This window comes from Schistocerca nitens, chromosome 1 (assembly GCF_023898315.1).
Source record: "Schistocerca nitens isolate TAMUIC-IGC-003100 chromosome 1, iqSchNite1.1, whole genome shotgun sequence".
In the NCBI taxonomy this organism is placed as follows: domain Eukaryota; kingdom Metazoa; phylum Arthropoda; class Insecta; order Orthoptera; family Acrididae; genus Schistocerca; species Schistocerca nitens.
Window position 1 is genome coordinate 898,511,334 of NC_064614.1, and position 17,546 is coordinate 898,528,879.

A 17,546-nucleotide genomic window follows, 5' to 3' on the forward strand; every position below is an offset into this window, starting at 1 on the left:
GCCATATAGCTTTGGACGCCCATGGTCCCTAAAATTATTAACCATCCCCTTTGGTTCCTACTATCCAAGTAAATTTCAAATATACAAAATTCCTTTTGACCTAATAGCAAAATTTCTTCCATATAAATCGCCCTTTTGGTTATCTTTCTCTTTCTGAAGTACCAGTAGATTATTGTAGAACACTTGTTTAAGCTTTCTGTTTAATTCTTTAAAATAATACGTAACTATCACGAAAAACTTCACATGAATAAACTATGAACGCTCTTCCATGTGTAACCTATACTAAATATTAACTTATTTAGGAATGAAGGGTTTCATTTGATCAACACTATATAATCCTTTAATTACACCTGATGAAGGTTCCACAAGAAGTAACGCTTTGGGATGTACAATCTTATGTACAACATATGGACCTTCAAAGATAAAGAAGAATTTTCTACATTCCTTATCGATCTTAGAACTTTTAGGATGAGATCGTACTAACACAAGATCTCCTACCTGAAATGAGGGTTCTATAGCACGTTGATTACAACTTTTAATTCTCCGTTCAGCATTTTTAACAATCTGTTCGCAAACTTTTTCGTCTGGGATGCATTGTTGGATAGACAATTCGTAGAATAACATTTTTCTTTCCTTTACATAATACGGTAATCTACTAATTAGGACTCGTAGTAGATGACTTTCAATAATTGGTTCTTCAATTAATTTAGCACGGTTTAAATGCCATTTGAAATAATTCCTATAACCTCCCCACCGTTTAGAATAAGGAGGAGGGTCTAACAACTCTAAAGTTAAGTGTTGTTGTTTTCCTCTTGACCAATAATTTTGTTTAAACTGCTTAACAAAATCATCCCAGTCCCTAAATTCAGTTCTATGCAGTACTGCCCATTCCGCAGCTTCTGCTTCTAAATGTCCTATTACAAATTGAATCCGTTTTTCATTACTCCATTTAGGAGATAAAGAAGTTTCAAAAGCTTTTATAAAGATTACAGGGTGAAGTTCGCCTCCTGGGTTGAATACAGGAAATCGACTTGCTACATTTGAATTTGCCGTTATATCATCCCAACATTCTGCGAGAGACATAGTTGGATTTTGTTTAGATTGCAGAGATGGAGTTGCATCGGATTGGCTTGCCGTGATTTCTTTATTTGTATTGTTGTCGTCCGAGCTAGCAAACACGATACGACTGTTGTCTCTGATTACGTTATTACTTCTACTACTTGAAATGTTTTCATTATTATCTAATTCCGATAACCGTTTAGTAATTTCCTGTATTCGCATTTCTGTATTGGATATGCGATGAGCTAATATCGATTCTTCACTGTGTTCACGATGTGAACGCTCTGTACCTTCGTCAATGTTATTATCTTTGGCAGTCTCAAGGTTGCTGCATATTTCAGTAATTAAAAATTTCATGTTTTCGATTTCGGTATGATCTTTTTCTACTTGATGAGTTAATGTCTCTAATTCTACATTATCTATTGACGAAATCTCTACAGGTTTGGTAGAGACCTCTTTAATAGATTTCAATAACTCTCTACGAACAGTTTCTGTTTGCATAGAAAATTCATCTCATAACAGATCGTTATTTTTCTGTATTTCATTTACAACTAAGATATTGACACTATCTAGTCTCTCGGTTAAGTCAGTAATATCTTTTCGCATGCGAGCTTTTTCCTCGCGCGATTCCTGGATATGTTCTTCTAACCTTTTACAATTATCTGCAATCTTATTACTAAGTGCTACTAGTTTTTCCTGCATTTCAACTTTAGAAGCCTCTATTTTATCACTTAATTCTCGACTGGTTTCATTAAGATGTTCCTGTAACCTGTCTGTCGATTTTGTTAGCTCCCCTTTAAGTTCCTCTTTTAATCTAGCCATAGATTCTTCGTTAGACTGTTTTAATCTAGCAGTAGATTCTTCGTTAGACTGTTTTAATTCAGCTAAAAATCCCCGTTAGATTGTTTTAATTTAGCGATCGCCCTAAAAAGGGATCTCATGCTCCTATCGGACATAGACTGCTCTTCGTCTGACATTTCACTTCCCGACATTATTGTAAGATATTAACTAGTTACACACGCAGACTTGTAATCAACAATCCTGTAAAAGCACACTCCCTATGTGCAACGCTCCACTTCCAACTTGAAACAAACTCACTGGACACTAATATTGTAATTTGTAGTTCTCGATGATCAGTGTACTGCTATGGGCTGCAGATGTAACAGCCGTCGATGCAGCCGCTGAGATGCTGCGACCCTGCTTCCGCAACCGGCAGGACGCTGAGTCGAACACCGGAGACGTCACTGGCTGCAACCACGCCCGGCACCGCCGTAGACAGGCAAGCCCTCAGCAACACCTCTAATACCAGCCGGAGGAACGCCCCGCAGCTGATGTACTGGGCCTATTAGTTTAGGGAGAAAAAAGGTTGTCGGGGTTTGCAGCGTTCAAAAAAAAATGGTTCAAATGGCGCTGAGCACTATGGGACTCAAATGCTGTAGTCATTAGTCCCCTAGAACTTAGAACTACTTAAACCTAACTAACCTAAGGACATCACACACATCCATGCCCGAGGCAGGATTCGAACCTGCGACCGTAGCAGTCGCACAGTTCCGGACTGCGCGCCTAGAACCGCGAGACCACCGCGGCCGGCATGCAGCGTTCAGCTCCTGCCCAACAGATGCGCCTTCTCGTGGAATAACTGCGTGACCGTACTGCTTGGCTGCGCTCCGTCAGATGCCCACCCTCGCGAAGTCGCCGCTGGCTGGTAAAGGCTCCACGAAGACTCGCGTTGACTTCCGAAGGACTCTTGATGTTTTGTTTCGTACCTGTGTGCCTTAGTTGCACACAAGTCCTGTTTCTAAGGTCGCCACGGTGTAGTGTAACAACGTATAGATTTTTTATAACCGATTTTCGTTTGATATATGACCATGTGTGGACTTCGTCACCTACGTCAGTTACAACCCACTTCAAAATTATTTATATTCTTTTTAAATTGTCTCAGAATGGTTCTTGAACGAAACTGTAAAACATCAGTTGAATCGTTTGCAAAGAATTACATCACTTGAGCCAATTTGTCTTTTGTAAACTTTTTCGATTTAAATTTCGTTTGTTTCTCCTCAGAAATTATATTGGCACACGTTATCGTGATTTAATCGATATCAGAATCACACATTGAATAAACCTTTGAGATTCAAAGTTTCAATGAACGCTGTCAGAATTCAATAATCTTGTCAAATATATTATTAATCCGTTCACATAATTCTTCATAAATAAATCCTCAGAACACATGTTTCAACTTTAGTAGCATTCACTATTTTATTTGCTTACTACACATACAGATGTGAACTTGACCGTTGACAAACTAGGACTGACTTTTCAATAAGATTAAGCTCTATATGACGTCATTGTTGTACAAAAAGAGTACAAAAAATTCATTTTTAATTTTTAGAAGCACGACGCAACAACTCGGTTCCAGGATCTTCTGTTGCTCCTTGGCTGTCGACCCGCGACGTATAGCGGCCAGCAATTTCCACTCTGGTCGCGGCAATGAAGATGCTGTCTCCATTCGTTGCGCCGCCTTCTCCGTACATGAAACATAAAAAATACAAAACTTTTAGATAATTCACAGCTATTACAAATATTAAGAAAAATACATAAACAAAACTAAATTAAACTTATAGTCACCTGCAAACTGGGCTGACAGTGGTGGATGGGTGATGCTTAATTTCTTCCCACTACAAGAGGGAAACTGGTAAGAAAACAGGGAAAATGTCTCAGGTAGAGATTAAAACAGGGGACAGTATCATAAAGGAACCTGAGTTGGTTACAGAAAAATTTGATAACCAGTTTTTGAGAGCAGCAGAGAAGACAGGCTATAATGGTTCTATGGAAGAATCATTGTCCCTCCTACAGAAAGCTATTAGCAACAGAATTCCACAGCTATCTTTACCTCCAGTTGCTGTAAACGAAGTCATAAGAGTAATTAGATCATTAAAAAATAAAAATTCTGCTGGTGTGGACAATATTTCTAGTAAAATACTGAAACACTGTTATAAATTTGTTAGTCCTGTCTTATGAAACATATACAATACACCCCTACAAGAAAGGATTGTCCCTGACAGACTAAAATTGGCTGTAGTTATTCCACTCTTTAAAAAAGGCGATAAAAACAATAGTACAAACTATCTTCCAGTATCACTATTAACTACCTTCTCGTTAATTGTTGAAAAACTCATGCACAGGAGGATTGTAGATCATCTCAACTTCCACATTATCTGAAGCAAAAATCAGTTTGGTTTTCGTGCTGGTCTTTGTACTGAACAGGCAATATTCCCTTTCAGCAACCAAGTTTTGGGAGCCATTAACAAAAAATGTCTCCAGTGGGTATTTTTTTGTGATCTTACGAAAGCCTTTGACTGTGTAAACCACCAAATTCTTTTGAAAAAGGCAGAATACTATGGTTTAGGTGGTACTGTTGGCGTGTGGCTACAATCATATCAAAGGATCGGAAGCAGACTGTAATACTAAATGGCTCCTCTGGAGAACCTGCCTCGTCTGAGTGAAGCACGATAACGTGTGGTGTGCCTTCAAGGCTCCGTTTTGGGCCCACTGCTATTCCACTCCTCGTTAATGATCTTCCTCTTTGTTCTGAGACAAACACCAAATTTACCCCGTTTGCTGATGATAACACAATTCTAACTGACGATTTGATAGATCACAATCTCGAATAAACTACAAATACTGTTTTTAATGACATCTTAAATTGGTTCTCCTCAAATGGTCTCTCGCTCAATGCAAATAAAACGCATTATATGAGGTTCCATACATCACAGAGTAATCTCGATGAAATTAACATAAAATGTAGAGATCAACCAATACAGAAAGTTGAAGATACAAAATCCCTGGGTGCTTATATAGACAGCAAATGTAATTGGTCAGTTCACATTCTTCATTTATGTAAAAAACTTAGCTTGGCAACATTTGCATTAGGGGTAATTTCTTCAGTGGCTGAAGTTGACACCATTAAGGTTGCCTACTTTCGCTGCTTCCACTAATTGATGTCATATACTATCGTATTCTGGCGGAACCAACCACTTGCAAAAAAAGTTTTCACCGTCCAAAAAAAAGCAATCAGAATAATGTATGGGGTCCATCAAAGACAGTCTTGCAGGCACTTGTTTCGAAAGACAGGAATCCTAAGAACTGCCTCACAGTATATTTTTTCCTTGCTGACCTTTGTGTGCAAAAATTATTCTATCTACCAAGACAACAGTAAATTCCATTGCTATAACACCAGAAACAACAACAATCTACGTGTTGAAATGAAACGTCTCACTTTAGTACAAAGAGGAGTTTACTACTCCAGCATTAAGCTGTTCAATGGTCTCCCACTATATATAAAATGTGTTCATACAGAACTGCCAAAATTTAAACAAGTTCTAAAAGATTACCTGACAGAGAAATCTTTTTACACTGTGGATGAATATTTGAAAGAAAATCTATACCATCACTAAACTTATTGCGTCTAGAACTAGTTCAATTGATTTTATTGAGCATTTGAGCATTATCACACTTTTTGTAACAACTGATTGGCTGTACCTGTATTTACTCTTGAAGGCCTAATATCTGATTTAACTTTGTGCTCTTATTTATAACCTTTATTTGAAACTCCTTTTTCTGTTAAATGGTTGTTATGTTATCTAGCTGACATTGTATCTATTACAGTATTTATAGTATGTCTTACTTAAACTATGTACAATTTGGCATTGAATTGCCCTTGTGTTTATAGTAAGTTTAAATTGAAACCCTTACAATTTGACATGTTCCATATCCTTGTGATTGACTCACTAACTGGATCTATGGAACATGAAATAAATAAATAAATAAAAATAAAAGTAAAATTAATTCTGTTACTGATAAGTCAGATATATTTACAGTACATAACAGTCATTTTATTTATTTAGATTTTTTGCATGGTGTCATCAATATGATGGCTTTTGCAAATGTCATGAACAGTTACAAACATAAAATACATTTAGATCTTAGCCTTACAGGTACTAATTAAACAGTAAATTGATGCTTGCCAAAACATATTACATCTTACACATATTAATACAGTCAATTATTTTTTTATACATTATTTTACAGATCTTAGACTTAACCATTTAAGATTTGTTGAGTAAATAGAGACTCTTTTCAATTAAGAATTCTTTTAGATTTGATTTGAATTGCTTTTTATTACTGTTTTTCATGGACTCTGGCAGTTTATAATACCATACCAGTCCATTAGTATATGGGTTCAGGTCCGTCATTTTTAATCTTGTTCTTTGTTGGTAATAATTCTCTTTGGACCTGGTGTTGTGGTCATGTACATCACTACATTTAGTTACTTCAGTTTTCTATGAGACAAAAAGGTAATTAATATATAAAGGTACAAAGAGTCTATGGTGAAGTACTTGTGTTGTCTGAAAACATCACGGCAAGAGTCTTTATATCTTAGTCCATGTGTAATCCTTAACCCTTTTTTTGTAGCAATAGTACTCTGTTAAGGTGGATGTCAGCAGCACAGCCCCATATTTCTGTACAGTAGGTAAGAAGGAGACCGATTGTCCTACAAAATGCAGTTTTAAGCCTGTGGGGTGGGCACTATTTTGGACAGTTGGCTATGAAGATACAGCCCATTGCTGACTTTTTTACATAGAGTGTTAATGTGGGTAATCCACCGGAGGTTTGAGTCCCAGATCATGTATGCATGAGTGGTGTGAGCTGCCACTTGTAAATATTAGAATCTGGGATTTATTTACATTGACCTTAAATTCTTCTGCATGAAAATATGAACTTAATTCTAGTATCCCATTACTTGCCGGAAATTTCAGTTCCTCACAATCTTTACCAGGAAATAAAACTAAGGTGTCACCAGCATAATTTACAATGTGCGAGTTAATGGGGTATACAATGTCATTAATTTATGCTAAAAAGAGGAAAGGTCCAAGAATTGAGCCTTGAGGGACTCCCTGTGTCACTGTTTCATTTGTGGATTTAAAAGTTAAGATCTTATTGTCAATTTGATGTGCAGTTTGGTACACTATTTCAGATTCGCCAGATAGGTGGATAAAGTTACACTAGGGCATCACTGATATTGTAGGCCTACAGTTTTTTTTAAGAGAATCTCATGGTTTACTGAGTTAAAAGCTTTGCTCAGGTTAAAGAATATTCTGGCTGTGTGCATACCCTATTCTATATACTTCATTCAAAGAAACTGGTAACAGCAGTGGCCATTCTTAGGTTCTTTCCAAACCCATGCTGCAATACTACTAGGTAAACTTGAAGCACTAGGAATCAGGGGGGTTCTAAATGAATGGTGTAGATCTTAAGGTACGTTTACACTGGGATACATGTATCGCGACATGTATGAGCGACATGTCAATTTGACATGTCGCGATACATCACCTCATACAAAAATTCACGGAACTTGTATGCGGACCCTCGAGCTCATACATGTCGAGTATACATTTTGTATATCGCTTTTTGGCCATATATGCGACATGTATGAGCGACATTTTAAGAACTCGTGCATGCGCAGTACTACCATTTCCTGTCGTCTTGTCGCCTGCCGCTTATTTTGACGATTAGCGCATGCGTAGTACCAGGCTCTTTGGCGGCTGTTTGAGTTTTGGAGGTGCCGACTGTCGTTTGTTGTGTAGTTATTTGTGTATTGTGTCGTGTGTTGTGCCCGCGTGTTTTAAAATTTGCCATGACTTCTTGGTCCAAACAAAATACACTGCATTTTATAGAGGCAGTGCACAGGCATCCCCGTATATGGGATGTGAAACTACGAGACTATAAGAACACTCAGAAAAGGTATGACGAGTGGGAGGAAATTGCCAAGGCATTTAACGTGTCAAGCAAGGAATGTGAGGACAAGTGGCATAATTTAAAAAGCCAATATAGTCGCGAGTTAGCGAAAAGGAAGAGCAGCAAAGGAACTGGAAGTGCTACAAGCAATGTGTACCACACTTCATGGTATGCTTTTGAAAGTATGCAGTTCATAAGAGACAATTACAAACCACTCTCTCATAGGAGCACACATGAAGTAGTACCAGTAAGTAAATTTGTTATATTATTTTATTAATCATATATTTGGCAACATTTCTTCGTGCTAATGCTTAACATAATGTGAATATTTACAATTTCACTGAAAAACATGATTCTCCATACTGCTATGGTTTGAAGTCCTGAATACTGCAGAAGAATAGAGCATATTACTTTATGTCATCATTTAACAATGATGTGGAACTTATTTTCCATACTGCCATGGGATGGAGCCCTGAATACTGCAGAAGTATTCAGCATATTCTCTTCTGTTGTCATTCAGCAATGAAGTTCTTCGGCCAGTTCTGGGCAGTGGCTCCAGCACAGTAGGGGTGTCCCTCCAGGACCCAGGTATTACGTTGCCATCATCTCCCTCTCTGTCGTATGTTCCTGCTGGACAATAACTTTGAGATTTTCTGTTTTGAAGAAAATTATGTAAATAAACACAGGCTAGTGCCACCACTGTAGCCTTTTCCGTACTGAGAAGCATTTGCTTCCTCAGCACTCTGTAAACAGCACTTATAATCCCAAATACATTTTCTATTGCTCTTCTTGCCCTGCATGCTCTATACTTAAAAATACGTTGCCAACTATTTTTTTCATGCAGACCTGGAAATGGTTTCACAATATTTTCCTCTAGGCCAAAGGCTTCGTCAGCGATGAAAACATACGGAAAAGGCTTGCTCCTACCAGGAAGAGGAGTTGATGGTGGTATATTTAGAGTTTTGGTTTCTAACATTTTGTAAAATGTGGTGTCTTTAAGGACACCACAATCTGAAATCCTCCCCTGTGTGCCAACATCAGCGTAAATTATTCTATAATTAGCATCAGCAATTGCTAGCAAAACAATGCTGAAGCGCTCTTTATAATTAAAATAAACTGTTCCACTGTTGGGTGGTGCCACAATGTCAATGTGCCTCCCATCTATAGCTCCCAAACACCTGGGGAAATTCCATTTTTCTTCATATTCTTTGGCAATTTTCAGCCATTCCTCTGCAGTAGCAGGAAGCTGGAAAGAAAATTGTTACTCTTTTAATTTAATTTACGCATGGACACTCAAAAAAATTCTAAATACATTAAGATACTTTGATTATAATGTATGTATAACATATAGCTCACTTTGCCTTAGAAATGTGTTATGTATTTTAAAGGTCATGGAAGCCCCAGCCACAGAAGGAAATGGTGAAGGAGAAGGAGAAGGAGAAGAAGAAGAAGAAGGAAGCATTAGTTTCCCTTTCGATGTCACAGAAATGGAGGAGGTGACATTTGCCACGCCCCCAGAAGACATTGTGGAAGTGGAAACCACTCCAGTCATCTCTGTGCCTCCACATGAAAGTGGATGTGCAACCGTGTCACCCTGTACCACTCCAAGTCCGAGTTGAAGTGGTAGATCAAGTGCACTGAAGAGAGCCAGGAGAGACCTGGATGAAGACCGAGAAGGTCTCTTACAGACCTTAAGAAAAGTTGGCGACAATTTAGCAGGCGGAAAAAGGGACCAGTTTACCCACTTGGGTGACTTGGTCGCCAATAAGCTCAGATTTCTGTATGAAAATGGCCATACTAGAATTATGGCAAGACTTGAGAACGGAATATACAGATGTTTGCAGGAGGCAAACGATGAACTAATAGATGCAAATGCATCATAATTTATGTCTTCTTTAAAAACATGTATAAATGTTGAAATATGCATGTAATGTGCTGTCAAGTACTACTTAATAAAACTAAATACAAATTAATGTTGTTGGATATCTTTACTGTGAAGAAAGTGTCCTCAGAAATTGTGATATTGTATTACTGAGTGAAGCATGTCAGTCGATCCAAAGAACTAAAAGCTAACCCATTTCAGCAAAATTTGAGAAATTTATGCTGCAAAATGTATGTGCCGTTAAAATTTTAGTTCCTATTCCAGCATCCTCACGTGGTTATGTTGGCAACATCAACGGCGCGGTAGAAAATTTGTGCTGCTGTTCCTGGTTGACAGTTACTTGTATGTACCCTCGTCCGCTCGTTAGAAGTAATTGCCCTCGTAAAACGAAGATTTCATGACAAAACATTTGCATTGTCGCGCGATTGCTAATGCCAACGTCTCACACACGATTGTCGGCATTAGCATCCGTTGTCAACATTATCACGCGAGGCCGCCGGAATAATAGCAAAAAACTGATATACGTGCCAGATGCATGAAAAAATTATATAATGTATTACATACTCTGATATATATATATATATATATATATATATATATATATATATATATATATATATATATATATATATATATATATATATAACTTTTACCTTCACTTCTTGGGATAAAACTTGCACAATGGCCTCGCAAACACGAAGAATAATGTTGCGTATGGCACTTTTTGATATTCTATGCAGATACATTAACGTCGTAAAGGAATCCCCAGTGGCCAAAAAACGGAGTGTTACTGCCAACTGATCCTCTGGTGGAATCGCTTCCCGAAAGTTTGTGTTGGTTTTGGACACAAGAGGAGCAACAAGAGATAGCAAACCGCGGAAATCCTCCATACTCATCCTAACATAATTTCTAAAATATGTGCCATCCTCTAGCGTTAATTCCTGAACGAGCATTGCGTAAGCTCCGTGAGTAGCGCGTTTGCGAAGAAACTCTCTCTGCCACCATCTACGCTTCCTCCGCCTTTTCTTCCTATCATCTTCCAAAAGAGCAAGTGTACCAGCACATAAAAATGTGAAATCTTCCAAATCGTCGTCGGAAGCCATCGCACAGTGATACAAATCAGTGTAAACGCACGCTCATACATGTATGAAATTGATACTTGTCAACTCATACAAGTCGCGATACATGTTGCAAAGTCGCATATACATGTATCTCATACATGTGCCGATACAAATCGCAGTGTAAATGCACCTTAATATCGAAAAATTTACGCACAAGCGGAGAGTAACTTGATGCAAGACCACTGAAGTTTCGCAACCTGTACTAATACGTAACTAAACGCTAATGTGAACAAACTTTTTAACTTGCCCTCCAAAGTTTTAGCTAACTATCTAAATTATGTATAACAGAGACGAATTAATTTAACTTTGAACAGCTAAGTCTAGTCAAAAATAATGATCTTCACTCACACGTAATTTACGTCTAAAACGTAAACAAAACTAACGGCTACCAGGCTTTACGAAATCCTTTACTTTTCGATCTAAATACGCTCAGAAAAGCGAAACCTTCTATAGATAACATAGAGAAGTAAATGCACTAGTCTAAAGTGTAGTATTAACTAGATGAACTCTTATTTCAGTATTAATCACTTACCTTAGCGATAGCTTCATGATTTAGCGCAGAATAGTTATGACTATCCTTTCTTCTAGTTTTGTAGCTATGCACTTTAGTATTCTACATCTACATGATTACTCTGCAATTCACATTTAAGTGCTTGGCTGAGGGTTCATCGAACCACAATCATACTATCTCTCTACGATTCCATTCCCGAACAGCGCGCGGTAAAAACGAACACCTAAACCTTTCTGTTCGAGCTCTGATTTCTCTTATTTTATTTTGATGATCATTCCTACCTATGTAGGTCGGGCTCAACAAAATATTTTCGCATTCGGAAGAGAAAGTTGGTGACTGAAATTTCGTAAATAGATCTCGCCGCGACGACAAACGTCTTTGCTGTAATGACTTCCATCCCAACTCGCGTATCATAACTGCCACACTCTCTCCCCTATTACGTGATAATACAAAACGAGCTGCCTTTTTTGCACCCTTTCGATGTACTCCGTCAATCCCACCTGGTAAGGATCCCACACCGCAGAGCAATATTCTAACAGAGGACGAACGAGTGTAGTGTAAGCTGTCTCTTTAGTGGACTTGTTGCATCTTCTAAGTGTCCTGCCAATGAAACGCAACCTTTGGCTCGCCTTCCTCACAATATTATCTATGTGGTCTTTCCAACTGAAGTTGTTCGTAATTTTAACACCCAAGTACTTAGTTGAATTGACAGCCTTGAGAATTGTACTATTTATCGAGTAATCGAATTCCAACGGATTTCTTTTGGAACTCATGTGGATCACCTCACACTTTTCGTTATTTAGCGTCAACTGCCACCTGCCACACCATACAGCAATCTTTTCTAAATCGCTTTGCAACTGATACTGGTCTTCGGATGACCTTACTAGACGGTAAATTACAGCATCATCTGCGAACAACCTAAGAGAACTGCTCAGATTGTCACCCAGGTCATTTATATAGATCAGGAACAGCAGAGGTCCCAGGACGCTTCCCTGGGGAACACCCGATATCACTACAGTTTTACTCGATGACTTGCCGTCTATTACTACGAACTACGACTGTCCTGACAGGAAATCCCGAATCCAGTCGCACAACTGAGACGATACCCCACAGGCCTGCAGCTTGATTAGAAATCACTTGTGAGGAACGGTGTCAAAAGCTTTCCGGAAATCTAGAAATACGGAATCAACTTGAGATCCCCTGTCGATAGCGGCCATTACTTCGTGCGAATAAAGAGCTAGCTGCGTTGCACAAGAACGTTGTTTTCTGAAACCATGCTGATTACTTATCAATAGATCGTTCCCTTCGAGGTGATTCATAATGTTTGAATACAGTATATGCTCCAAAACCCTACTGCAAACCGATGTCAATGATATAGGTCTGCAGTTCGAGGGATTACTTTGGATTATTTTGGTATTGAAGTGGGTTATTAATAAATTTCATAAGTGAATATAAGTAAGGTACTGTGAATGTTCAGAGTTCCTCAAATAAATATCTTCTAGGTGATCTTGGGTGTGGCCCTGATGCTGTTCTGATTACACGATTTTGTGTAATGGATACCTTTTCTCTTAATAATGACTTACCCCAAAACATGCCATATGAAAGCAGAGAGTGAATACAGGCATAGTGGGCTAATTTAATGATATGTTTATCACCAAAATTTGCAATAAACATAATGGCATAAGTAGCTGAACCTAAGCGTTCCAGTAGATCATCAGTGTGTTTCATCCAGTGCAATTTCTCAACAATGCCCACAACCAGAAATATTGAATATTCTGCCTTAGCAACAGACTTCTTTTCAAAGTCTGTGGTTACCATTTACTGTACAGAACTGTATGGTATTTATTGCGTTTCCTCAAAATTTACTGAGAGTCCATTTGCAGAGTACCAGCTAATAATATTCTGAAAGACATTATTTACAATTTCCTCGGGTAATTCTTGTTTATCGGATGTAACTACTATAGTTGTATCATCAGCAAAAAGAACTAGTATGAATATAGAATGGCAAGTCATTAATATATATTACGAACAATATGCTCTACCTATTGGCAGTTTTTAATGCTCGTATGCGATAGTGAAAGAAGCGACATCTTGCAAGAGAGTAGCATGTTTTCCAACTTTCGTAACTGACGCTAAAGTTAGTATGGTAGGGTGGAAGTGGGGTGTTTCCACATGAAGTTGATTCACAAATGTGGTATTGTCGAGGGATGCACGTGTGAAAAATTAATGCCTGTGGAAACTCACCTTGAGATATCATCATCCAGCTATTGTTGCTTGAGGGTCGTTTGAATATATTGAGTTGGTTTGGCAAATACTGAATCTGTGCAGATACCCGTTCGACTGTGCTCTCTTCGAGAGTCAGGATAAAGTTCTTTGAATTGCAATATGTCTGCCACTTGTACACAGTATTGTGGAGCGCGCCTAATTTAAATGTAAAGGCATTTTAATAGTGGTCTTGTGCACATTGCTGCATAAGAAATCAAGCATATGTATATGTACCACTGCGCATTTCTGGAAACTGTGATCAAGTAAATTGTCATAATTTGCGGGCGTATGATGGACATTACTCGAGAAAACGTAAGTTTACATATGTTAAAAGTGTTGTCTACAGAGTAAATTTATTAAAATTTTCTCGTATAAACAATTAATATTTTACAGGGACGCCTTCAGACTGTCTTTGGACTGCCATTGGAGCAGAGATGCGAAGAACTAATTAGAATTATGAACGAATGTACTTTCAAAGAAATGCAGATTGTGTATCCATTGATATTGGAAAGTATTTTTGGTTCAGCCGATCATTGTGGATGGGGACTGCATTCGATTTATAAGAATCAAAGCCCGCATGAGTATGAGATAATTTACCACTTCCTTCGGCCGTATGGGCCATTGTTTCACATGTGCTACAGACTCATAAGTGACAACTACTTACGATACGATTTCCCTGTCGCGTGGTTGCCAGTAAGTAAATTATCGTTATGCAAAAATGGTGTGTTTATCGGAAAGATGCAATGTTAGAATTTCTCAGGATACTGTAGTTGCTGTGTGGTAGTATGTGGTGTCACGCTTATTTAACCCTACATTTTGTGAGTATAGTGTGTAATCTATGGTGCTGTGAGGAATTTAACATGTATCTGCTTTGGAAAACATGCAAATTTTCAAGTAAAAAATTAATATAACTCAAACATGGTGTGAAGAGTTACTGATATATTTTTAAAAATCTGTGAGTTTTTGTGTAAAGGAGTCTGGGCTTTTTAATTATGTCTTCCTCTTCAGTAACAGTAATGAATTGGTGAGTAAAACTTTGAAAGCCTGTGCTATAACACCAGGCTATAGATCCGTAGTACAACATCAATTGACTGAAATTCTGTTCAGGCCAACCACCAAACTGCATTTCAAAGCTTTTTATTTCCCTCATTTCAAAACTTATTATTTCCTCATTCACATTATTTTCTTCTATTTTAAATTCTTTCAAATCACAAGATTATCTAAAGTATGAATATAGTACCATCATCTATGTAGGCCTATCGTCTTTTTTCTCTTCGCAAGAAATTGTGTGAAATTTGAATGCTCGGACGACAAATTGTATTTGGCTTTGTGAGGAACCATCTTTAATCTCTTAGTCTGGCTTGATATGACATGTTATGAGTGTTCTGTGATACCCTAAATTCTCATTTGCTCTGGAAATAGGCACTTGTAGTTATTTGTTTTGTTACCTTTTTTCTGTTCACTTCTATTCTCGTAAAGGATTTCATGTTGCATTATTGGTTCATGTGAAAATTCCCATATCATTGTGAGATGATCCTTGGATGAATAAAGGTTAACAATTAGTAGTAACAGCTGTCAGTTGTGAGCTGTCCTTATCTCTGTTTGTTGTATGTTGTTTGTAATATCAACTAGTATTTTATGGTATGGGCGTTTTTGGCGCAGTGAGTCTGTGGCATTTATGGACTGATGTTGAGGATGTTCTTGGTAGAGTTCATTGTATTACTGACCATCAAAATATGGATGGAACATCCTCACTACGCAATCCATCAGGGTAATGCTCATTGTGAATGGGGGTAGTCAGTATATTCTTTAAAGTTTTAACATGTAAAGTTTGTTTTTTGACGTATTTTTAATTTGTTCAGAGGTTTCAACGTGAATAATGCTGTATGACACTAGATTTTTTTTTTATTGTTATTTCGTTACCCATAATGTTCAGTTATTTTCTCAGGTGCTGCACTACATTGAATCCATGTATACACAGTCAGTGCCTATCTATCTTCTTACTGTGGAAAGCCGTGAGTGCTAAGTTTCTACTGACAGCTATAAAATGGTTGTGATAGGTGCAGAACTACTGGTAGCTCAAAACTATCTGCTTCATTGTATCAGACCAGATTATAGCTTTCAACATTTTCATTGAACTCGTTAATTGAATTCTGAAATAAGAGCTTCAACTGTTTCTTGAATGCTTATGGGACCACTGGTCAGGAAAGCTAGAGTGGTGTAGGAGTACACTCTGCCTTTCTTGAGGAATTATAACTATTAGTCTAACTCATCGTAGCATAAACAGCTTAAGAACAATGAAACACACAAGAAGGAACATTGTGTTTACCAGTATAACTTGTAGAATATTTCAGTACTCAGATGAACATTAATTATTTTCCATGTAGCCTTACCAGAATAAGGTCTCATTCTTTGTCGTACACATTACTGACTTGAAGGTGTTGGAGAAGTATGTTTTAGAAATAATTTAAATTTTGTATGCACTATGGTTTCTTGGTGAAGTTCCTACCTCTACTCTGTTGTTAATTTAGATATTAGCATTAATTTTCCATGTAATGAAGTTGAGTTTAACCATCATGATATCTCTCTCTCTCTCTCTCTCTCTCTCTCTCTCTCTCTCTCTCTCTCTCTCTCCCTCCCTCTCTCCCCCCCCTCACACACACACACACACACACACACACACACACACACACACAAAATTTATTGTAGCATGTTTTTACAGTTTCATAATATTTAGGATCTAGTAACAGATGGTTAATAACAATCTGTGCAATCTAATATTGTTCGAAATAAGCTCAGAAATTAAATTAAACCAGGCAGTAACAAATCTGTCTTAAGTTTCTTTATTTGATAGAAAGTTGGCAATAACATTTCATTGTTGTCTGTAGTGCAATATTTTGTATATAATATTTCCTTTTTGTGTGCAGTAAAATGTTATAATAAAGCAGGGCTGTGTTTATAGCTGTACTTTGGATGCAAAACATTCTAAATTTTTCATAAAAAGTTCTCAGTTTACTTGCTGTGTCAAATTCTGATAAAATTCTAAGCTTTCAATGATTACCTCTGTCATTATCGTTCTGGGTAAAAATTACTACCGTGAAGAGGAAAGGCTCCCATTTTTATACGCACTGGATGGCATCTGATTGGCTGTATTATGTTGTGATGTCAGCACTGGGAATATTGTGTACTGAGGTGGTGGTGGTGGTGGTGGTGGTGGTGGTTGTTGTTGGGATGTTTAAGAAGGACTAAACAGCGAAGGTCATCAGTCCCCCATGTACTGAGGTAGCAGTCTCTATGTCCATATATTCTTTTTGGTCTCTTTAGCCAGTGTTGCTTGCAGCACCATCCCTCAGATCAGGCGGTGAACTGTGAGAAGCCTTCCTCTGTGCTTTTCCTTTATCGAGTGCATGCTTCCATGGATTGCTAAATGTACAGCTAGTGCTTCTATTGACACTGTTTTCACAAAGTCTTTTAACTGCTTCCCTGATCACAGTCCCAGTAGCTGAGCAAGTATTCTCCTTTGTCCAAACACAGTCTTGTGCTTATTTAACAGGCCGTACTTTGCTGCTACTGAACTATGCAAATACCTGTATTTAAGGTGACACTGATGCTCGAGACAGCGATTGGTAACAGTCCACACAGACTGACCCACATAATTTTCGCCACACTCGCAAGAAATGTTACAAATCCCCGGTGCTGTCAGGCCAAGATTATCCTTGATTGGTCGCAACATTTCTTTAATTTTTGTTGGTAACTGGAAGACTGGTCTGATTCCTTTCCTTTTTAGGAGTCTACTTGTATTGGTAGTTTTAGCACCACAGAATGGAAGCCACACTATTTGTTGGTCCTCTTGGCTTGTTTAAATGGCATCATGTCTTCGTTTCCTTGACAGTGTGATCATTGGCAGATTACG

General features: G+C 37.9%; 1 protein-coding gene across 1 annotated transcript in view; it reads left to right on the forward strand.

Moving 5' to 3' along the window:
• Window positions 1-13,756: 13,756 nt before the first annotated feature.
• LOC126192160 (sphingomyelin phosphodiesterase 4) overlaps window positions 13,757-17,546 on the forward strand; it is a 211,558-nt gene continuing 207,768 nt past the window's right edge. The window contains exons 1-2 of the mRNA XM_049932584.1: window positions 13,757-13,945; window positions 14,027-14,326. Coding sequence (XP_049788541.1) covers window positions 13,922-13,945; window positions 14,027-14,326 — 324 coding nt within the window. The 5' untranslated portion in view covers window positions 13,757-13,921. The remainder of the gene's footprint in view (window positions 13,946-14,026; window positions 14,327-17,546) is intronic.